This window comes from Rhinolophus ferrumequinum, chromosome X (assembly GCF_004115265.2).
Source record: "Rhinolophus ferrumequinum isolate MPI-CBG mRhiFer1 chromosome X, mRhiFer1_v1.p, whole genome shotgun sequence".
NCBI classification, from domain to species: Eukaryota; Metazoa; Chordata; class Mammalia; order Chiroptera; family Rhinolophidae; genus Rhinolophus; species Rhinolophus ferrumequinum.
In genome coordinates, this window is record NC_046284.1 from 36143209 (window position 1) to 36167141 (window position 23933).

The 23933-nt window shown below is 41.0% G+C and overlaps 2 protein-coding genes across 7 annotated transcripts in view; both read left to right on the forward strand.

Annotated features, from left to right (window-relative positions):
- The first annotated feature begins 18688 nt into the window (after positions 1-18688).
- C1GALT1C1 (C1GALT1 specific chaperone 1) lies at positions 18689-22363 on the forward strand. 2 transcript variants are annotated; one of them, XM_033103275.1, is made up of 2 exons: positions 18689-18900; positions 21001-22363. In XM_033103275.1, the coding sequence occupies exon 2, from the start codon at positions 21006-21008 to the stop codon at positions 21960-21962; it is 957 nt and encodes a 318-aa protein (XP_032959166.1). In that variant the 5' UTR covers positions 18689-18900; positions 21001-21005; the 3' UTR covers positions 21963-22363. The 2 variants fall into 2 exon arrangements, with proteins under 2 accessions (XP_032959166.1, XP_032959174.1); XM_033103283.1 differs by having other exon boundaries at positions 18765-18864.
- Positions 18769-23933, forward strand: part of CUL4B (cullin 4B) — a 105613-nt gene continuing 100448 nt past the window's right edge. For all 5 annotated transcript variants that reach the window (XM_033103172.1, XM_033103194.1, XM_033103181.1 and 2 more), the window contains exon 1: positions 18769-18900. The gene's annotated coding sequence lies outside the window, so the exon portion shown is untranslated. The remainder of the gene's footprint in view (positions 18901-23933) is intronic.

Below are 23933 nucleotides of genomic sequence, written 5' to 3' on the forward strand. Positions count from 1 at the left end.
ACACCTGAAGCTGAAGCTGAATAATATTGTATGTCAACTATAATTTAATATATATGTTAAATTATATATTAACATATATGGAGTACAGCATAGGGAATAAAGAAAATGGAACTGTAATAGATATATATGATGTCAGAGGGGCAATAGATTAGGGGTGGAGGTTATCACTTTGTGAGGGGTGAAATGTCTATTACATTGTTTTGTACACCTGAAACTAATAAAGTTTATTTAAATCTTTAAAATAAAAATATTATGTCTGACAATATTATGTCTGACAAGTTCGTGAACATGTTGCAACAGTGTTGCTAACATTTTTTGATATCAGAGGGATTACTCATTATGAATTTGTACCAACTGGACAGTTCACCAAGTTTACTTTTTGGAAGTGCTGAAAAGGCTGTGTGAAAAAGTTAGATGAAAATGACCTGAACTTTTCGCCAACAATTCATGGTTTTTGCTTCATGACAATGCACCAGCTCATGCGGGGCTGTCTATGAAGGAGTTTTTAGTGAGTAAACAAACAACTGTAGTGGAACACCTTCCTTACTCACCTGATCTGGCCCCCAATGACTTCTTTCTTTACCCGGAGATAAAGGAAATATTGAAAGGAAAACATTTTGATCATATTCAGGAACATCAAGGGTAATACAATGACAGCTCTGATGGCCATTCCAGAAAAAGAGTTCCAAAATTGCTTCGAAGGGTGGACTAGGCGCTGGTGTTGGTGCATAGCTTCCCAAGGGGAGTACTTTGAAGGGACCATAGTGATATTCAGCAATGAAATATGTAACACTTTTTGTAGGATGAGTTTGCGAACTTAATTGTCCTAGGTCGTTTTCATTTTAGAAAATGTGGATAATCAGACAATTCGAAAGACAAAAAGAAAATTATTTACAATGTCAACACTTGGAAACTATCTCTGTTAAATACTTGGTATCTTGCTTTCCAGTCTTTTTACTACAGACTTTTCAAAAACATTGTAATTGTACAATTTTGTTTCCAACTTCTTTGTATCTTTTTTTCTCCCATCCGCCACCTCTTCCTCTTTAGCAACCATCAGCTTGTTCTCTGTATTCATGGGTCTGTTTCTGTTTTTCTTTAGTTTGTTCCTTTGTTTTGTTTTGTTTTGGATTTCACATATAAGTGAGGTCATATGGTATTTGTCTTTCTCAATCTGACTTATTCACTTAGCATAATACCCTCTAGGTCCATCCATGTTTTCGCAAATGGTAAGATTTCATTCTTTTTTATGGCCGAGTATATTCCATTGTATATATGTACCACTTCTTCTTTACCCATTTGTCTATTGGTGGACACCTAGGCTGCTTCCATATCTTGGCCGTTGTAAGTAATGCTGCAATAAATATGGGGATGCACGTGTCTTTTTGAATTCGAGTTTTTGCTTTCTTCAGATAAATCCTCATAAGTGGTATTGCTGGGTTGTATGGTAGTTCTATTTTTAATTTTTTGTGGAATCTCCATACTATTTTCCATAGTGACTGCACCAATTTACAATCTCACCAACAGTGTACAAGGTTTCCCTTTTCTCCACATCCTAGGCAGTGTTCCCAACTTCTTTTCCCTCATTACAATGTTAGCATTTTCTCATTGTATTAGAGCATAACTTTTAATGATTGTTTAATAGTCCATTGTATGAATGTAACATGCATCACTTAATCCTCCATTCTGGGATATTCAGGTTCAATATTTTCAATTGAGCAAACTATTTAAAATAAGCCTGTGGTAAATTCTTTCTGTAAAGGCATCCTTTGAAATGGAAATAGCCACTTCCGGACCCAATTTATTTTTATAAATGTAGAGTGGAAGAGTTTCCCCTTCTTTCCTTCTAGGTTCTTTCACAGGCCTAATAATCAAATTGACATAAAACAGATTAACAGGAGAAAAACATATTTTATTTCATAGTAGGGGACCCATAAGATTATGAGACCCACAGGCAGTGAGGCAATTGAGGCTTATGTGCTATCCCGAGCTAAGGAAAAGTGGGCTTCAAGGGGGAGGAAGATAATTTACAGTTAGATGAGAAGAGCAAATGTTTGGTAAACAAATGTTTGCCATGCCATTTAGGTAAGTCTTTCTGATATAAAAAGTTACCTATGGTAATAGCGAGCTCTCTTCCTGGTATAGGCCCTCTATCTAGATAATTTTAGGCAGTTAAGGGGGAGTTAAAATGCTTTTCCTGAGTCTGCTGGGTTTTAATTGCCTTGAGCTCAAAACAATCCACATGCCAAAGCAGCACATTTTTGGGTGTCATATTCTGCTCCGCTGCAGAAGTTTTTGAGTTCTCATTTATTGGGTTTGCTTAAGGTAAAGCACACCTGAATTTTGTTTTCTTTAAGTCTGGGAGTTGTTTGAGGTTCTGGGAAAGTGTGATCCGTGTCTCTCCAGGACTTCACGCTGCTGCTTGAGGCCAACTCCTTTCAGCTTGATTCGGGGTGGGGCCAAGGTACCGGGTCAGAGGGCACAAGCAGGGACTGGAGGCCCCACGTGGAACTGTCCATACATTGGTCACCTTCTATGTGCAGAAGGTTTTGGCCCTAGTTGACACTGGCGCAGACTGCAGTCTTGTTAATGGGAACCCAGAACTGTTCCCAGGACCAACAATCTGCATTGATGGCTATGGGGGAAAGACTGTGGAGGTAAAAGCTGTTTCCTATAGCCAGCTAAGCGCTCTGCCTAGAGGGGAGGACTTGGAGCCCTCGCCCTACAGAGAAGGACAGTCCCCAGTACCTGAGGATGCCTGGTTTACTGATGATTCTAGCCAAGTAGCTGAAGCCATTTGGACGGCTATTGGTGTGCAGCCCCAAACAGATACCATTTGGTTTGATACTGGGCCCTCCCCAACTAGAGGTGAAGGCCTCAGCAAGCACTTCCCAGCCCACAGGGCCGCAACGACCGTTCCCTTCCTCAGGCCTATGCTGGTTGGGGAACCATCCACGTCTTCCCACCCTTCCACGGGGGTCCAGCTCTCTGCCAGCTGCTTCTCCTCATCTTCCTGAGGCTGAGTGTCCATACGCACAAACTGCCCCACTGCCCTTCTGAGAGCTTTGGCCGGCACCGTACCCTGCTCGCTGCGCCATGTGTCATGCAGGGTGTCACGCAGGGCCTTAGCTCCCGCTCCCCACATAAGAACGCAGGACATGGTGAGGCCAAAAAGGAACACCCACGGAGCCATAGATAGGGAAGTCATACCACTATATTCTCGCTGGCGGCTGGGTTGGAGACACAGGAAGCAGAAGCCACACTATCTGCAATCCGCCATCCACTTCTCTGCAATCCACAATCCATACTCTGCCGCCTAGTAGCTTAGCCACGGCAGTTATATCAGTGGCTAATGGATAACCGGTTACAGCTGACGGCCAACTAGTCACAGCTGATGACCATCTACTACCCGAGCCAGCACCTTTCCACATGAGGTGGAGAGCCTGGAAACTGCTCTCTGGGGCTCTGTCTCCACAGAGGTGTTCCTACAAACACCGAGGATGCCAAAAAAAAAAAAATGTATACACGTGACTTGTATTCATCTTTTGTTATTGAGTATTACAATTTTTATATACAATTTTTTATATATTGAGTATTACAATTTTCATACAGTTTTTCCTTTCTTAAAATGTGTATACATTTTTTTGGCACCCTCTGTATATGTTTGAAAAAACCCCAAAACTATTGTTCTAACCATCTTTTGTGTTATTTTCCAAAGCGCTTCAACGCCATATGTCATGCAGGGTGTCATGCAGGGTCTCAGCTCCCGCTCTCCACATAAGAATGCAGGATATGGTGAGGACAAACAGGAACACCCACAGAGCCATAGGTAGGGGAGTCATACCACTATATTCTCGCTGGAGGCTGGGTTGGAGACACAGGGAGCAAACATCTGCCAGAACCCCAACAAGGGGTCTTCCTGCCCCCCAGTCTCGCTGGAGGCCCAGCGAGACACAGGAAGCAGGAGCCACATGATCCGCATCTACCGTCTGCTTTTCTGCCTATCAACCAACCGATCCCTTGCTAACTGCAATCCACTTTTGCTAGCTCAGCCACCATCATCTTGCTAGCCCCCATTTTTTGCTAGCCTAGCCACGGCAGTTATATTAGTGCCCAATGGCTCACTGGTTACAGCTGACGGCCAACTAGCCACAGCTGATGGCCATCTGATCACAGTCGATGGCCATTTACTACCTGAGCCAGCACCTTTCTATGTGAGGCCGAGAGCCTGGAAACTGCTTTTTGGGGCTCTGTCCCCACAAACCCTAAATAATAAACATAAACTGTATTTCATCTTAGGAGGAGATAAAAGCTGTGAAAAAAAGGCATGAAAAGGGAGTTTGATTTTGTGTGTGTGTGTGTGTGTGTGTGTGTGTGTGTGTGTTTCAGTATTAAATTGGCTAATCAGGGTAGGCCTCATTAAGAAAGTGACAGGTAGGCAAAAACTTGGAGGAAGTGAGAGAGTTTGCCATCTGGATATCTGAGGGAAGAATGTTGCAAGCAGAGAAAACAGCCAGTGTAAAGGCCCTGCAGGGGGGCTGTACCTGAACAACAGTGTGGGGACAGAGCCCCAAAAAGCAGTTTCCAGGCTCTCGGCCTCACATAGAAGGGTGCTGGCTCAGGTAGTAAATGGCCATCGACTGTGATCAAATGGCCAGCAGCTGTGGCTAGTTGGCCGTCAGCTGTAACCAGTGAGCCATTAGCCATGAATATAACTGCCGTGGCTAGGCTAGGAGAAGAGGCTAGCAGAGAAGAAAAGAGAGAAAAGGGGAGCTAGCAAGAAGATGGTGGCTGAGCCTGCAAGCGGCGCAGTGAGGGTTGGGAATTGTGTTGCTCCCTGTTCCTGTGTCTCCAACCCAGCCGCCAGCGAGAGTATAGTGGTATGACTCCCCTACCTATGGCTCCGTGGGTGTTCCTTTTTGGCCTCACCATGTCCTGCGTTCTTGTGTGGGGGGCGGGACCGGAGACCCCGCCAGACGCCCCGCACGACACTTGGCGTAGTCGGCAGGATCCCCTGCACTACACATGGCGCAGCGAGCAGGGTATGGTGCCGGCCAAAGCTCTCCGAAGGGCAGTGGAGCAGTTTGTGCGTGAGTCTGAGGAAGACCAGGAGGAGCAACTGCCTGGGAGCTGGAACCCCGTGGAGGGGTGGGAAGACGTGGACAGTTCCCCAACCAGCAGAGGCCAGAGAAAGCGAAGGGCGTTGCGGCCCTGTGAGCTGGGAAGTGCTTGCTGAGGCAGCCCGGATGCAGGACTTGTAGTCCCAGGAGGAAACACTTGCTGAGTCCTCCGTGGGAGCTGAGGGTGAGGTCAAGGTCATCCCTCACCCCCAGGACAGCTCTGGCAATGACTATGGACTATGGGGAATTGCCTTCCATCCCTAATTTAATGGACCACTTGACTGTTTGTTTGGGAACATACCACCATGTAGTGGAACTGGGGGATGTTTGCTTTTGTCTTGACCGGCCACCATTGAGAGTATGTAAGCACATTGACTGTGAGTCGCTATTGTTCCAGCACGGTACCCTGAGAGGCCCAGAGAGAGTGGCAGTGCCCTGAGAGGCCCTGGCTGTGTCCAGGAAGCCGGGCTGTGCCCAGAGAGAGTGGCGGTGCCCTGAGAGGCCCTGGCTGTGTCCAGGAAGCCGGGCTGTGCCCAGAGAGAGTGGCGGTGCCCTGAGAGGCCCTGGCTGTGTCCAGGAAGCCGGGCTGTGCCCAGAGAGAGTGGCGGTGCCCTGAGAGGCCCTGGCTGTGTCCAGGAAGCCGGGCTGTGCCCAGAGAGAGTGGCGGTGCCCTGAGAGGCCCTGGCTGTGTCCAGGAAGCCGGGCTGTGCCCAGAGAGAGTGGCGGTGCCCTGAGAGGCCCTGGCTGTGTCCAGGAAGCCGGGCTGTGCCCAGAGAGAGTGGCGGTGCCCTGAGAAACCCTGGCTGTATCCGGGAAGACTAGTGGTACCCTAAGAAGTCCAGGAAGTCTGGCTGTGCCCAGGAGTACTGGTGGTGCCCTGAGAAACCCTGGCTGTGTCCGGGGAGACTAGTGGTACCCTAAGAAGTCCAGGAAGTCTGGCTGTGCCCAGGAGTACTGGTGGTGCCCTGAGAAACCCTGGCTGTGCCCGGGGAGACTAGTGGGACCCTAAGAAGTCCAGGAAGTCTGGCTGTGCCCAGAAGTACTGGTGGTGCCCTGAGAAACCCTGGCTGTGACCAGAGAGCTTGGCTGTGTCCAGGAAATAGCATTCACCTCCAGGTTCCTCGCACAGGGCCCCTCGCGGAAGACGCTTGTCGCGTAGATTGTGAGGCGAGAGCCTGTAGGGGTGGAGTGTGGGGACAGAGCCCCAAAAAGCAGTTTCCAGGCTCTCGGCCTCACATAGAAGGGTGCTGGCTCAGGTAGTAAATGGCCATCGACTGTGATCAAATGGCCAGCAGCTGTGGCTAGTTGGCCGTCAGCTGTAACCAGTGAGCCATTAGCCATGAATATAACTGCCGTGGCTAGGCTAGGAGAAGAGGCTAGCAGAGAAGAAAAGAGAGAAAAGGGGAGCTAGCAAGAAGATGGTGGCTGAGCCTGCAAGCGGCGCAGTGAGGGTTGGGAATTGTGTTGCTCCCTGTTCCTGTGTCTCCAACCCAGCCGCCAGCGAGAGTATAGTGGTATGACTCCCCTACCTATGGCTCCGTGGGTGTTCCTTTTTGGCCTCACCATGTCCTGCGTTCTTGTGTGGGGGGCGGGACCGGAGACCCCGCCAGACGCCCCGCACGACAAACAGCAAGGCAGCTAACATAATTGGAGAAGAGCAAAGCTTATTGCTTAAATGATTAAATGGCTAGATATGTGATTACAAAGTAAGATGTTAGCAAGTATGAAAAAAACCTCTATCCATACTGCAAATTGAAGATATGAGTGCTTGAGCAGCTGCTGAGTTGGAAAGAAATTATCAGATAAAGATGGTTCTAGGTAGACTTCCTGGAACTTGAGTGGTGGAAGGGAGGAAAAGGTGGAGAGGGGCCTATAAAATGGAGCCAAGGCCTCAAACAGCTTCACAATCATTATCCCGACTTGTGTAGATTTCTAGAGGGCTAGGTGAGAAACCTGTCTTGAGACGATTGAAAACTGGCATGTGCTCTTATTCTGGGACTTTTGGTGTGAAAGGAAGCAAACAAACCAATCAAAACTAAAAATAACAAACTATATTTTCCATCAAAATCTTATAAATGCCAATGCCAGGGAAAAAATGCTCACAGACCCACCTCTTCTTCCCTAAAATGTGCTAGTCTTTCATACAGGGATTGTTGTATTAGTTTTCTTTTTTATTTAATTTTTTATTAAAGTATATTTGGCATACAATATTATGTTAGTTTCAGGTGTACAACATAGTGATCCAACATTTATATATCTTATGATGTGATCACCACACCAAGTCTAGTAACCATCTGTCACCATGCAAAGTTATTACAATATTATTAACTATTTCACTTACATGTGGAATTAAAAAACAAATAAATAAACAACAAAAACAAACTCATAGAAACAAACAAATGATGATTGCCAGTAGGAAGGCAAGTGGAGATATGGGTAAAAAAAGTGAAGGGGAACATATTCAATAATAGTGTATTAGTTTTCTACTGCTTTAACAGAACATTACAAACGTGGTGGCTTAAAACAACACAGGTTCTTATAGTTTTGGAAGTCAGAAGTCCTGAAATCAAAGTGTCAGCAAGGCTGCATTCCTTCTGGGGTCTTTAGAGGAGAATTCGTTTCCTTGTGTTTTCTAGTTTATATAGGCTGCCCACATTCATTATTTCATGGTCCCTTTCCTTGCATAGTACCACTGTCCTTTGTATTTTCATTCACTGTAAATTTCTTCTTCTAACAAATACTGAGGCACAAGGAATGTCAGAAAGCTGTATGATCCAAGTTGATAGAGTGCTTAGAAGTCATCTTATCTAACTTTTCCTCAGTGCTGAAACTCATTCTACGTTGTCTGGACAAATGCTCCTTCTCCTTCTCTTTAAACACTTCCAGTGACTTGGAACAAGTCACTATGAATTACTCCTTTTTAAGGTCTTATTGTTAGAAACTCTTGCTTCCTACTAAACTGAAGCATGGCTTCTTGTATCTCCAAACTAATCTTCCTGGTTTTTTTTCTGGAGCTCCAAAGAATTCTCTCTCCACCTTGTGAGGACACAGCCATAAGGTAGCTGTCTGTGAACCAGGAAGCGTTTTCTCACCAGACACCAAATTTGCTGCTACTTTGATCTTGGACTTCCCAGCCTCCAGAATTATGAGAAATAAATGTTTGTTGTTTAAGCCACCCAATCTATGGTAATTTGTCATAGCAGTTCGAACTGACAAAAGCAAACAAGTTATTTCACCTTTCTGTGCTTCAGTTCCTCATCTGTAAAACAGAGATAATGATACCTACTTTATAGAGTCGTTGTGAGAATTATGAGACAGTACATGTAAAAGGCTTATAATATATAGGATGTTTTAGCTATTATTACTTTTTGGGTGTCACCAGCTTAGAGGTGCCTAGAGGCCTGCTATGGATGTGCTCTTTGAGTGTTCTCATTTGAGCTACTATTTTTAGAGCAAAATATATCACACTCTTTCATTATAAGACAGGCCCATCTTGGAAACCCAAAAAGAACCTAGAATTTCACATTGTTATAGCTGAAAGTGACCATGGGAATTTTCTCAACCAATGTTTTGTGTAATTTTTTTTGGCATGGAGCCCTGTTCAAACAAAGTTTCAAACAAAAACCCATGATCTAAAACAAAGAAAATTGGAGACATTCTGGTTGGCAGAATGTCATGCCCACCCAATCTCTTCCTTACCCGCTATTAGATACCTCCTCTGAATCCAAGGACTCCATGGAACACATTTTGAGAAACACTGATGGAGTTCAAGTACTTAGACGGTAGAATAAAGTGTGATTAAATGGCCAAAGAGATTACATGGCTTCAAGAAGCCACAGAGTGAGTGGTGGCCAAACTGAGATCAGAAACCAGCTTTCCTGGTTTTTATGCTGAGGAGAGTGAGCGACTGTTAAGTACATGCATTGTGCTAGATGTGGCAGTATATAGGGAAGCCTCAGTGGGGCCCTGTGACACCCATCACTTAGGTTTTATCTAGGTAGTTGGTATCTCTAGCCTGGTTTACTGGTCTTCAGGTTGATGTGTCTACCACCAAAAGCCACCCTGGCTCTCAGAAATCACTACATCTGGGGAGAAAATACGGAGAAATATGGATGGAAAGAAAGGGATAGAATCAAGTGAAGTGTACTTTTCTTAACTTCTAGTAAATCCCCAATGGTGGGATGGACTGTGTTCCTGAAAGCCCATTGTAAAGCCGGCAAGTACTTTCCTGAACAGTTAGCCGGTAAAGGGAATGAATAATATCTGGAAGAGTGAAGTTGCTAGGAAACTTACACATTTCAATTCATAAGCATACTAAGGTCTCCATTTAATAAGTTCTGTACCAGAACTAAACAGGGCCCTCAGTGTTTTCCTGGTCTTTCTCACTGACATGAAACTTTAATGAAGGGGGCTTTTTAGAGCACAGGGTTTGAGACAATTGAGAATAGAATACCAGACAAGAAATACAGAGGTAAGAGTTCTATTGTCAGCTCTACTGCCTACTTGGGCAAGTAACTTGACCTCCCTGGGCAAAATGAAGGGGTTGAAGCAGACAAGGGCTCTTCTGATTTTAAAATTTCTATCATTCCATATCACAAGTCTGTAACAAGTGGCTGCCATCTTAGGCCAAAGAGCTGGCTGCAGCCTTCTCAGTTACACTTGAAGAGTCAGGCCATTGTCATCATCAACAATGTCATAAAGGGGAGGTAAGAATTTCTAAATCTGAACCCTCTCCTCCAAACCCCTACTGCAAAGGAAGAGAACAATATGAAATTATTTCCTAAGCAACACATCACTTCACAGTTTCATGGGTCATAATGTCCTGGGATCACTTTCCTTCATAATCTAATGAGTTGAAGAAGGTGAAGATTACAAAGGAGAGACAAGTAAGGCTGGCATGCAAGTGAGTGAGTGAGTGAGTGAGTGAGTGAGTGTGTGTGTGAGAGAGAGAGAGAGAGAGAGAGAGAGAGAGAGAGAGAGAGAGAGAGAGAAGGAGAAAGTAGTGGAACTGGTAGTCATAAGCTTGTCAACAGTTAGCTGGCTAGTCTAGTGGAAAGAAGGCAGATATCCTGCCACTTTCCCTAATGTGACACAGATGGAAAAAACCTGGGAAAAATTCTGCTGGGGAGACCATTGCACCAGTTCAGCTGTAAGGTCATATAGTCTCCAAAGGCCAGAACCTATTCTTAGATCTGCCATTCATTCATTAATTCAATAAACATTTACTGAGCACTTACTATGAGAATAGATTAATGAAAAATATGGCCATGTTCTCTGCTCTAAAGAAGCTCACAGGCTGCTATGGGGTCTGGACCAGTGAACAGACTGTGATGAATGCTGTGATGAGGGAAGTCCAGGGTAGTAGGGGAGCACAATGGTGAAACCGCTTAATTCAGCCTTGGTTTACTAAAGAAGGTTTCTTTGGAGAAAATCATGTCACCTCAGGAGAAGCAGAAGCCAGCCTGGTGTTGGAAGAGGTGGGAGGAGAAGGAATGTTCTAAGTAGAAGTAGAACTACAGGTTATTTTTATTGTCTTCTTTGTGTTTAGCAGTGTTTTACAAATGTTCTTCATTGGATATATATCACATTTATATAGAAAGAATTTTAAAACATGAAGGATAGCTATGACCCTCCCTTAACCAGAGAGCACCAATGAGAACTTCCTCAGGTCCGTGACACACTGACAGGGAGAGAAGGGAACACTGCAATTACTACGAATAATAACAGTAATGAAAATATTTGTTGAGTACTTACTACATGTTCGTGTTTTCCAGGCACCTCAAGTAATCCTTACAATAATCGTGTGTGATAGGTACTGTTATTTTATCATCTCCATTTTAGCTGAGGAAACTGATGCCCAGAGGTCACACAATTAGTAAGTGGTAGAGGCAGGAATAAAATCCAGACAGTCCAATGGCAGAGCCCTGGCTCTTGACTACTACACTATACTTCCCCTCTTTACATGATCAAAGCGATACACACAAGAGACAAACTAGTGTTTTAACTTTGCCCTCTTCTAAGAAGCAACTTCTTGCCATCAGCTGACTATATCCCTGTCTCCTCCAAGTCAGAGGGTAGGGGGAAAGGTGTGGGTCAAGGGAGATTCTTCATATGTGTATGGAGACGGACATCAGATGCACAAAAAGCATGAAGTGACTTTCCTAAGGTTGCACGATAATCTGATGACTGAGTGGGCTCCAGAAATCCACTTCAGCATCACAACTGCTGGACCCCACTTTGCTCTTGCCACAACAGTAAAGCTTATCTTGTGGGAAGTTTCCAGTTTTCAAAACAGCAACATAAGCCTAAATGGTTTATTAAAATTCCTTATATTAATGGTGTTGCTCTGTGATGCAATTCCTACGTTAACCACATGGTGATGCTGCAGACAGATCTAGAGATTTCTTGGGGCGAAGGGGTTTAAGAATATTTGTAGTATTTTTATAAATTATAGTACAGCCACACAATTAAAGGTTATGCAGCCATTTAAAAGAATGAGGTAAAGCCATAGGACTTTAAAGGAACATACTCAAGATATTCCATTAAGTGAGAAAAAAAATCACTAAGCAATATGAAGGGCATGCTTGTATTTGTCTAATTAAAAAAAAGAACATAAATACATATGCAGGTACATGCATAATTTTTTTTCCTGATAGTATATAAAAAAGAGACTGTTAACAGTTATTACCTTGAAGAGTGGGAGTAGGGTCCAGAGGAAGGGAAAGTGTGTTTCTTTTTTATTTTATACCGTTTAAAATTATGTGATTTTTTAAAAAGATTTGCATTCATTAATTTTAAAATCATTAGTACCAAAACAATCCAACTGCTGAAAAAATTTAAATACTGCAGAAGTTAATAAAAGTCCCTTCTCCCCCACCTATTAGTCCATCCCAGAGGATGGGTGACCCTGGATATGAGTTTGGGACCGTGTTACTCAGAGTGTGGTTTCCAGACAAACAGCATCAGGATCATCATGGATGGACCTAGAGAACATTATGTTAAGTGAAATAAGTCAGACAGAGAAAGATAAGTACCATATGATCTCACTTATATGCGGAATCTAAAGAAAAGAATAAGTGAATGAACTAATCAGAAACAGTTTTGGAGACAAAGAGGAAAAACTGAGGGTTGCTAGATGGGCGTTGGGGTGGGGATAAGGGGAAGGTGAGGGGATTAGAAAACAGTCAGTAACCACAAGATGGCCATGGGGTTTTGAAAATTAATCTGGGGAACGTAATCAATAATGTTGTAAAGATTTTGTAGGGTATCCGATGGACACGTCCCATTTGGGAGACCACCGCAGGGAAGATGTAGATGCCTGATCACTGCACTGTACACCTGAAGCTGAACAATAATGAATGCCAACTATAATATTTTATATATATATATATATATATATATATATATATATATATATATATATGTATATATATGTTTGTATACACTCACAAGAGGCGGAGTACAGCATTGGGAGTGGAGACAGTGGAAATGGGATGGCTTGGTGCGATGTCAGAGACAGTGGATGGGGGGAGGGGGGTCCACAGTGTGAGGGATATAAATGATAAACGTCTAAGTATTACTTTGTCTTGTGCACCTGAAAATAATAAAAAAAAACTACCATATTTTGAACTTTGATGTAGATATTCATAATTATCTAAAATGGCTATTAAAATCTTCTCCTTTTTCTAACTCTGAAAAAAAAAAAAGAAAAAAGAAATAACACCTATTCTCCTCAAGCTCTTCCAAAAATTTCAGAAGGAGGGAAGGCTCCCAAACACTTTTTACGAGGCCACTGTCACCGTGATCCCCGAATGAGACAAAGACAGTACAAAACAACAAAACTACAGGCTGATATCTCTGATGAACATAGATGCAAAAATCCTCCACAAAATATTAGTGAACAGAATTCAGCAATACATTAAAAAGATCATACACCATGATCAAATGGGATTCATTCCTGGTATGCAAGGGTGGTTCAATATCCGCAAATCAATTAATGTGCTACACCACATCAACAAAATGAAAAATAAAAATCATATGATCACATCAATAGATGCAGGAAAAGCATTTGACAAAATCCAGCAGCCATTTATGATAAAAACCCTTAAGAGAGTGGGAACAGAGGGACCATATCTCAACATAATAAAGGCCATATATGATATACCCACAGCTAACATCATACTCAATGGGGAAAAGCTAAAACCATTCCCCTTAAGATCAGGAACAAGGCAAGGTTGCCCACTTTCTCCACTTCTATTCAACAATGTCCTGGAAGTTCTAGCGACAGCAATCAGACAACAAGAAGAAATAAAAGGCATCCAAATTGGTAAGGAGGAAGTAAAACTGTCATTATATGCAGATGACATGGTACTGTATACAGAGAACCCTAAAGAATTCACCAAAAAACTATTAGAACTGATAAATGAATTTAGTAAAGTAGCAGGATACAAAAATTAATATTCAGAAATCAGCTGCATTTGTATATACCAATAATAAAATGTCAGAAGGAGAAATTAAGAAAACAATCCCATTTAGAATTGCTTCAAAGACTATAAGATACCTGGGAATAAATTTAACAAAAGAAGTAAAAGATTTGCAATCAGAAAATTATGAAACACTGAAGAGAGAAATTAAAGAAGATACAAATAGATGGAAACACATACCATGCTCATGGATAGGAAGAATTAATATAGTTAAAATGGCCAGACTGCCTAAGGCAATATACAGATTCAACACAATTCCTATCAAACTACAAAGGACATTTTTCACAGAAATAGAACATATAATACTAAAATTTATATGGGACCATAAAAGATCCCAGATAGCTTCGGCAATCTTGAGAAATAAGAACAAAGTGGGAGGTATAACGATACCTGACATCAAATTATACTACAAGGCTACAGTAATCAAAACAGATTGGTACTGGCATAAAAACAGACACATCAATGGAACAGAATAGAGAGTCCAGAAATAAATCCATGCCAAATGGTCATTTAATCTACAACAATGGAAGCAAAAATCTATGGTGGGGTAAAGACAGTCTATTCAATAAATGGTGCTGGGAAACCTGGACAGACACATGCAAATATGAAGCTGGAGTACCTCGTTATACCATATACAAGAATATATTCAAAATGGATTAGAGACTTAAATGTGAGATCTGAAGCCATAAAATTCCTAGAAGAAAACATAGGAAGAAACTTCACAGACATTATCCGGAGTAAGATTTTTACTGATATATCCCCTCGGGCAAGGGACATAAGAGAAAAAATAAACATGTGGGATTATATTAAACTAAAAAGTTTTTCACAGCAAAGGAAATCATCAATAAAACAAAAAGGGATCCTACTGATTGGGAGAAGATATTTGCCAATGATAATATCCATAAGGGGTTAATATCCCAAATTTATAAAAAAAAAAAAACTCACTCAATTCAACTCCAAAAAAACAAATAAGCCAATTAAAATATAGGCAGAGGACATGAAGAGAGTTTTTTCTAAAAAGGACATACAGACGGCAGATGTATGAAAAAATGCTCAATCTCACTAATCATTAGAGAAATGCAAATAAAAACCACAATGATATACCACCTCACCCCAGTCAAAATGGCTATCATTAATAAATCAACAAACAACAAGTGCTGGCGAGAATGTGGAGAAAAGGGAACCCTCGTGCACTGTTGGTGGGATTGCAGATTGGTGCAGCCACTATGGAAAATAGTACGGAGGAATCTCAAATATCTGAAAATGGAACTACCTTATGACCCAGTAATTCAACTCCTAGGTATGTATATGGAGAAATCCAAAACTCTAATTCAAAAAAATGTATGCACCCCTATGTTTACTGCAGCACTATACACAATAGCCAAGACATGGAAACCGAAATACCCATCGGTAGACGACTGGATTAAGAAAATGTGGTACATTTATACAATGGAGTATTACGCAGCCATAAAGAAGAAAGAAATCTTACCATTTGCAACAGTATGGATGGATCTAGAGAACATTATGCTAAGTGAAATAAGTCAGACAGAGAAAGACAAATACCATATGATCTCACGTATATGTGGAATCTGAAGAAAAGAATAAATGAATGAACTAATCAGAAACAGTCTCAGAGACATAGAGGAAAAACTGAAGTTTGCTAGATGGGAGGGGGTGTAGGGATAAGGGGGAAGGTCAGGGGATTAGAAAGCACAATAGGTAACCACAAGATTGCCACGGGGATATGAAAGTCAATTTGGGGAATGTAATCAATAATGTTGTAAAGATTTTGTAGGGTATCCAATGGACACTTGTCCCATTAGGGAGACCACCTCAGGGAAGATGTAGATGCCTGATCACTGCACTGTACACCTGAAGCTGAAGCTGAACAATAATGAATATCAACTACAATTTTATATATATAATAAATATATATATATATATGTGTGTATATATATATATATATTTACAAGAATTGGAGTACAGCCTTAGGAATAGAGACAGTGGAAATGCCATGGCTGTGTGTGATGTCAGAGGGATAGTGGATCGGGGGAGGGGGGTTATCACTGTGTGAGGGATATAAATGATAAATGTCTATTACATTGTTTTGTGCACCTGAAACTACTAAAAACAAAATGTCTCCTGTGTTTACCAACATTAAGTACCTGTAGTACGTGTACTACTTCTGCCCAGAAGAAAGTAGATCTTTTTTGTTGAAGAAATCTGGTTTTTCATCTCGTACATTTACCCAGTCTGGTGCAAATAGTCTCATCCTGTTTCCTTTAATATGTTTCTCTGTCCTTTGTGCTCCTTATAAACGGGTAGTTGTGTCAAAAGTAGATTTTATTATTCCAGTGAACTGTTGTAGAAAGCCATGTTCATTTCCCAAAGGCCTTTGCAGTGATTTCGAAAATTCGAGTGCTCACATGCTACTGAATCTCCAATTACTGGAAATTAATGACTTCTCATTATGAATAATGCATACACTTGGGAGGAGGGCTTTACCAAAAATGCATTGTTTCAGTTTTGAATGCAATCTTGCCTTACTTACCTACTGGGTACATGAAGGCAACTAAACTCAAAAGCAACCCTCCCCCACAAGGTGCAGGTTAATATGTTTAGTGAAATGTTTAGTGCAGGTTACTGAAATAAGATGTTTATTTTATGCTTAATATTCCACTACATGGCTGTATCATAATTACTTAAACCATTCTCTTATTGGTGGATGTTCCCCACTTTTGCTATTTTATAAACAACAATGTATTTGCCCTTATACATTTAGCCTTACATTCTGGTGCTTTAATTTCTGGGGGAGAGATTACCTGAAGCAGGTTTGCTGGGCCAAAGAGTATAAATATTCTTAATTTTAACAGATATTAATTGCATGCATTTTTAAGTTAGGGCTATAACGTAGAATGGTGTTCTAAAACTGCAATCACCTAACTGCAAGTCCATCATCACACTAACTTCATTTCCAATGCTAAAAATATTTAAGCTCTGCTTTAAGTAGAGAACTGGGTTTTTAGGCAATCTCCCATTAACAGTGCTTTTGGTGTTGAAAATCCTGAGGTTTATTCTGTTTCTTGTAGCAATATTTCCAGTTTGGTTAACCTCCCTGTACTAGACATAAGATGCATTGTATTTATTTTTTCATTAGTTTCAGGTGTACAAAGTGACATAGTGATTAGACATTTATATACCTCACAAAGTAATAACCTCCATATGTCTATGTCCCATCTGACAGTGTTCAGTTTTTACAATATCATTGACTATATTCCCCATACTGTACTGTACATCCCTGTGACTCTTGTCACTACCAATTTGTATTTCTTAACTGCCTGGTCGTCACTGTCTCTGAATCCTGAGTGTCATTTCTATCTGTCCTTCATTGGTGCCTTTTGGCAAGAAGAGACTGGTTCTCTGCATTCTTTAAAAGAAGTATCTTTCCGTCTTGCCCATTTTGTACCTCTAATTTTGTCCCTTTATTTGCTGGTCTTCAAAAGTAACAAATGCTTGTTATATCCAGTGAAACAACACAATAGGAGGATGTATAAAGAGAAAGTTAATCACCCACACCTCGACCTCCTGATGTAATCAATAGTAACAGCTTGCTGAGGAGCCTTCCACAACTCTTTGCTCATACAAACAGATCAAATATATGTGCACACATAGAAAACTCTGTTCATTTTCAGCAAAGTATAATCATACTATACACATTATTCCGCAACTTGTGTCACTTAACTATATACATATACATATGCACATACATACACATATATCTACATATGTGAAAATAGACAATATATATTATTTAACAAAATACAGTGAATATACTCTGCAGTCTTAAGTTCCTTTCCAGTTCTAAAATTCATTTTTGTATTTCTTTAAAGGACATAACACTATTGTAATTATTTGTAATGAATTGTTTAATGCCTTTCTTCTCTGCTAGACTGACAGCTCCATGAAGGCAGGGGACTAATTTTGTTCACCACTGTAACTCCAGAATTTAGGAGTGCTGTCAGGATAGTAATTGCCTAAAATCGATTTGTTCATTGTCTCAGTGCTTCTTGAAACCTTCAGTCTACTTAAACTAGGTCATTGCCAATAGTCAAATATACGTGTCTTTAGGAGCTCAGGTATGGAGTAAGTCACCACTCAGTGTTATTTGGATGGAAGCTAGTTAACAGTACGTTTTAAATATTTGTAAGAATTTGTACTGTTTTAGCAAAACCCGTCTGTCACAAAAATGAATTTAAAATGGAAGATGGCATGTTTAGTGCAATTTAGGAGACCTAGGTTCTAGTCCTACCTCTGCCATTAATTTCTCTGTGGCCTTTAGAAAGTGCTTTATCCTTTCTGGTCCTGGTTCCTCATCTGTAGCTCTAGCATTCATTAATTTCAAAAACGTGTACTGTCTACTACAGGCTAGCAGCAGGCTAAGTGCTAGTGATACAGGGGTAAAAAATAATAGCCAAAATTCAATGAATGCTTACTTTATGTTTGGTCTTTTGTTGGAGTCATATGCACTATCTCATTTAACCTCCTATGAGATAGCACTACCGTGATATTTTCTGTACTTTACAAAGGAGGGAACTGAAGCATAATGAGGTGAAGCCACTTTTCTAGCATACCAAAGGGAACGGTGAAGATGGATTGGATTCCAGACAGTGGAGCTTCAGATGTCCTTCCAATGACCACAGTGAATCCTTGCCTTCATAATTCGATGTCTATTTCAGTCGCTTCCATTTTGGCCCAAGTCGCTTTCATTTTGGCCCAAGGAGTAACGGAAGAGTACATTTGAGAAACCATTGAAAGGTGTGCCACAAGAGCTGCAACCAGCAATGCTCTTCCTTGCTCTCGCAGCTTTCACGCCCGGAAAATGAAGAGGTGGGAGGTATCAGCAGGTCCTACGCCTGCACACTTCTCTAGGCGTCCCATTGGTACAGGCGAGCGTGCGGATCAAGCCAGCAGGACGCGCCTCTCTGACCTCAGCAGAGGGCGGGGAGAAAGGACGCGCTGCGTGCGCGGTGCGTGGGCGCTGTGCGCGCGCTTGGTCCTTCCGACGTCTGCGCTGGCCGATGTCTCCGCCTGGCCGAGGGCTCGTTTGCCCCGCCCCGCTGCCAGCGCTGTCGCGGCGTCCACTTCCTGGCCCTACCCACCTCTAGCGAAACCAACGAGGTTACACCGCCTGCATCTAGAGCAGCCCGACCAGGAGCGTACCCGAGGGGCGCGCGCGAACGTGAGAGGAAAGCCGTGCGCGGGTGTGTTTTCCCGCCCCTGAACCGTTCTAGACGCTGGTGAGTGCTGGGGGCATCGGCCTGCATCTGGAGCGGCCCCCGAAGCGGCCCAACCCCGCCCTTCTTTGGGGGATGGCCTGGGCCCTGGCCCACTCCCAGCATGCTCTATGCGGGGTACCCGGGCAGGTGCAGTGGGAGTAGTGCGGGCGGTAGACCGAGAGCCGCCTTCTTGAAGGCCCTCTTTGGCCCCGCAATGGGATCTTGAAGTGACCATGTCCTCCCTCCTGGTTTCCGTTTCGTCCTCCCTTTTCTATACTCCACCCCAACCATCTTCACCTTCTAAAACGATGCATCTCAGAAAACACTGATATTGTCTGCTTTATTTGTGCCTGTGTGCAGTTTAAGTTTCCCCCTCTTCTGCACCAAATATGCTATCATGTGCATCTCCCGTGTTACATTTTTTGCCACCCTGATTTAAAAAAACGATCTCTTTGTAATAATTGGTGCAAATAAGCCATAAGTAGTGACCCCATCGAGAAGAATTCTGACATACATATGCATTATTAAGCTAAGAGACACGTATGAATTATCATATATTAGCCAGAAATGAAAATAGCATAATATGAAGTGCGAAAATTCTATCTAAATCAATTTTAGAGTGCATCTGACAATTCTAATATTAAGCAGAGCTTGTGTCCTGTCAATTCTCTTTTCCTTCTTAGAGCTGTGTTTATTGACCAAGTTCTGTGAGTGGCACAGGAAAACCATCCTGCCTCTTTCCCCACCCCCACACCCACACTCAGGAATTACATCTGCCAAGCTATTCCACACCTTGTCCTTCTAGTACAAGTCCAAGTCCATTTCCTGTAGAAGAATATCACGGGATGGTTTCCTCGTAGCAGTGTAGTGATGTCGTGTCCAAAGTGTCAGCTATGGTTAAAAATCCCACAGGTTTTTGTTTGTTTTTTTGATTTGTAGGAAAACAAGGTTATTCAGTAACTTATTTATTAAATTCTCGGTAATATCAGTAAATTCTCAAATGGCTCAGGGGCAGTAGAAGCACTGTTGAGATCATTATTCTGTAATAGAAAAGGCATTAAATTGATGTCAGGAGATCTGATTTCTAGTTCAGTTCTACCACTAACTAACTCTGTGACTTTGGGTCAGTTACTTAAACTCTCTGGACCCTCTCCCTAGCTGTAAAATGAGAGAAATTACATTAGGTAGCTTCTAAGACCCTTTTCAACTTTAAGAGACAAAGGGAGAATCTCAGTAGCTAAGTACACCATTCCTTGTGGAGATAGAGGGGAGATTGTGAAAATCTCGACAGTTCTATTTAATGTTGGGTTTTCTTTTAATTTATAATTTAAGTAAAAGTGTAAACTTTTCTCCTTTTACTTCCCCAAAGAATAAGAAAATGCCTTGGAGGAAGTAAAACTGTTCATTAATGGTTCCCCAGAATGGTGCCCCAAATTATCATTCAAATAATTTAACTATTTTCATTGTGGGCTTTGATTACATGAGTTAGTTGGGATACTGTATTGGAAACCATTTAGTCTTAGGAACAATAGGGTAAATATTAACATACACTGTGTCAATTTCAAGAAACTTGCTTTACATGTACTCAAAACACCTAAGGACAACAATCATCAGTTAAATAAAGCACTAGGTTGAGAACAAAAATGCCAGCACAGATACCATTGATTTGCCAATTGTGGGTGGTTTTATCTGTTCAATTTAAGATTTTGATGTAAAAGTCTGTATCTGAAGAGGTATTTAAATAATATAATGCAAGCTTCTGATACGAAATTCCTTTAAACAGAATGATGGAAGAATAATCTATGTAACATTGGCTACTCGAGTTAATGCTTTTAGTACTTGGTTAATTAAATCCCCATAGATGAAATACAAAAATAGCCTCCCAGAAAATTCTGCAGAGAGGTGTTGCTGCAAAGTTCCAGTTTATACTGAACAGTATAAATTGGAAGCTAATTATTATTAGACCCTTTGGTACTTACATGCAACTAACTTGATTTCAAATTTGGGAACCTTTATTTAATGTTAAGACCAAAATGTAAGTATACATATGGAATACCAAATCAAATCACTAGGTTAATCCTTTTCTTTTAAGTATCCTAAGGATTTTTTTCTTCTTTATAGGAAAAATGCTTTCTGAAAGCAGTTCATTTTTGAAGGGTGTGATGCTGGGAAGCATTTTCTGTGCCTTGATCACTATGCTAGGACACATTAGAATTGGTTATGGAAATAGAATGTACCACCATGAGCATCATCACCTACAAGCTCCTAAGAAAGAAGATATCTTGAAAATTTCAGAGGATGAACGCATGGAGCTCAGTAAGAGCTTTCGGGTATACTGTATCATCCTTGTAAAACCCAAAGATGTGAGTCTTTGGGCTGCAGTGAAGGAGACTTGGACCAAACACTGTGACAAAGCGGAGTTCTTCAGTTCTGAAAATGTTAAAGTGTTTGAGTCAATTAACATGGAAACAAATGACATGTGGTTAATAATGAGAAAAGCTTACAAATACACCTTTGATAAATATAGAGACCAGTACAACTGGTTCTTCCTTGCACGCCCCTCCACGTTTGCTATTATTGAAAACTTAAAGTATTTTTTGTTAAAAAAGGATCCATCACAACCTTTCTATCTGGGCCACACTATAAAATCTGGAGACTTTGAATATGTGAGTGTAGAAGGAGGAATTGTCTTAAGTATAGAATCAATGAAAAGACTTAACAGCCTTCTCAGTGTCCCTGAAAAGTGTCCTGAACAGGGAGGGATGATTTGGAAGATATCTGAAGATAAGCAGCTAGCAGTCTGCCTGAAATATGCTGGAGTGTTTGCAGAAAATGCAGAAGATTCTGAAGGAAAAAATGTATTTAATACCAAATCTGTTGGGCTTTTTATTAAAGAGGCAATGACTAATCACCCCAACCTGGTAGTAGAAGGATGTTGTTCAGATATGGCTGTTACTTTTAATGGACTGACTCCAAATCAGATGCATGTGATGATGTATGGGGTATACCGTCTTAGGGCATTTGGGCATATTTTCAATGATACATTGGTTTTCTTACCTCCAAATGGTTCTGACAATGACTGAGAAGTGAAACAAGAGCATGTATATGATCACTGTATAGGACATGTGTTATTTGTAGTGACTATATATCTAACAGCAGTATGTTTCTTTTTTTTTTCTTTTTTAGTTTGGTGGCACTGGTTTAATCACACATTAAAGTTCAGTAGTACATTTTAAAATAGGCTGTTTTTTCCCTTAAAACACATATGAAAATTTCAAATATGTTGGAAAGAAATGTTTTAAGAAAAATTTTGCAAATAAAGGCTATATTTATAAATAGTATATTTATGTGAAAAATTCTAGATTATGAACATTAAAATCTGTGGCACATTTTTTGCTGATTGGTTAAAAATTTGTCTTTTTAGCTAAGATATGCAAATGGATCTCCAGTTGTGATTTTGTGATTAAAGTAAAACTTAGCTGTGTTTCCATTACTTTTAAATCTTGGTTTATGTTCTAAGCCTTCACAAGTGCCACTGGATTTGCTTTCTCAAAATACACAACCACGCAACAAAGGAAGTGTTCCCAACCAATGTAAAAGTGAAAGTTGAAATCTATCTTTGAGAGAAAAAGTAAAAATTATTGTAAAGGTTAATAATTTTCCTTGGAGCTAATCTAGTGGCATTCCTCAGCATACACAATTTCAGTGTAACTCTCTGTACTTCTCTATGCAGATACTACTGAAATTGGAGTGGTGACTATGAAGAATGTAATGTCATTTAACTCTGCTGTTCCCCTGTTACTCAAACTCTCAGCTGTGGCTTGGATAAAAATATATCAGTTGAGATTTATTTACTTCAGCTGGGCAAATGAATTCTGTAGAAGTCTTCTTTGCAAAACTTCTTTTGACAGTCGGGCAGTTTTACTTAACCTGAGTTGAGTCCACCCTGGTTTTCTTTACCTGTTCAAATTCTGAGATTTTCCCCATGTTCATGGTTGTACCGTATCCATCTGCTTTTAGTGTGGAAGGCTTAACCTCACCATTCATCTTGGATTATCATACCATTTGCCTAATTTCAGTGGCTATCCAGAGGGTTCATCCCGTGGTGGATACCCCGTGGTTCCTGTGCTTACAAATGTGTGAAATACTTGGAGCTGACTTATCCTGTAATTGGGCCTGCACATGCTATGTTAAGTCAGGTCCATAAGACCCCATAGGGTGTGAGACCATGACATATTAGAGATCAATATTTCCTGTAACTGGCCTCATAATGTTAATGGTCTCCCACAGCTTTTGCAAAGCAGAAAGAATTTCCTCAAGAGGGCCTTGGACTTCAAATTATTGATCATCAGAGTATTGTATAAAAACGCTTTGTTTTAATTTATCTGATTTTCCTTATTTGGGCTTTTGGTTAAAATGAAGAGTTATTAATTTTGAAAAACAATAAAAACCCCTTTATCAGGCACCCTAATATGTGGTCTCAAATGCAGTTACTACAGATCAAATCATGTTCGGTGTGAGTGCAATGATAGACATTATCTCACTGTCTGTGACACCCAGTTTATTTGTCACCTTGCCCCAAACCAATATATTAAATTTCTACCATATTTATCACCTTCATTTACATTAGTGTATCAAAGTATAGTTGTAATATATCAGATAATGCGTTCCATTGTTTGATTTCCTAGTGGGTGCTAAGGTAACAATTGCTTTTTAAACCATATTGATGCTCTTGATTATATTTATATACATGAGTATTCCTTTATAAAATGTTAGTTGTCTTAAATAATATGTTGTCTCTTTGAACTTATTTGTATCCAGTCTTGTAGATAAAATCTGAATCAGTAACAGAAAATACTACTACTGAGGTAATGGTTACAGATTTGATCACCATGCATTCAATAGCCAAAAAAATGTAGCTTTTAACCCCACTCTGCTATTGGAGGGAGAGTTGGGAAGAATGAAGGTCTCATGGAAATTGATCATAATTGTGAATATATTTTTCATATGGCTGGTGGCTACCATATTGGGCAACATAGGTGTAACAAATTCTG

What these genes read in the sequence shown, in the direction of transcription:
- C1GALT1C1 (XM_033103275.1), top strand. Translation starts at nt 21,006, where the DNA reads ATGCTTTCTGAAAGCAGTTCATTTTTGAAGGGTGTGATGCTGGGAAGC.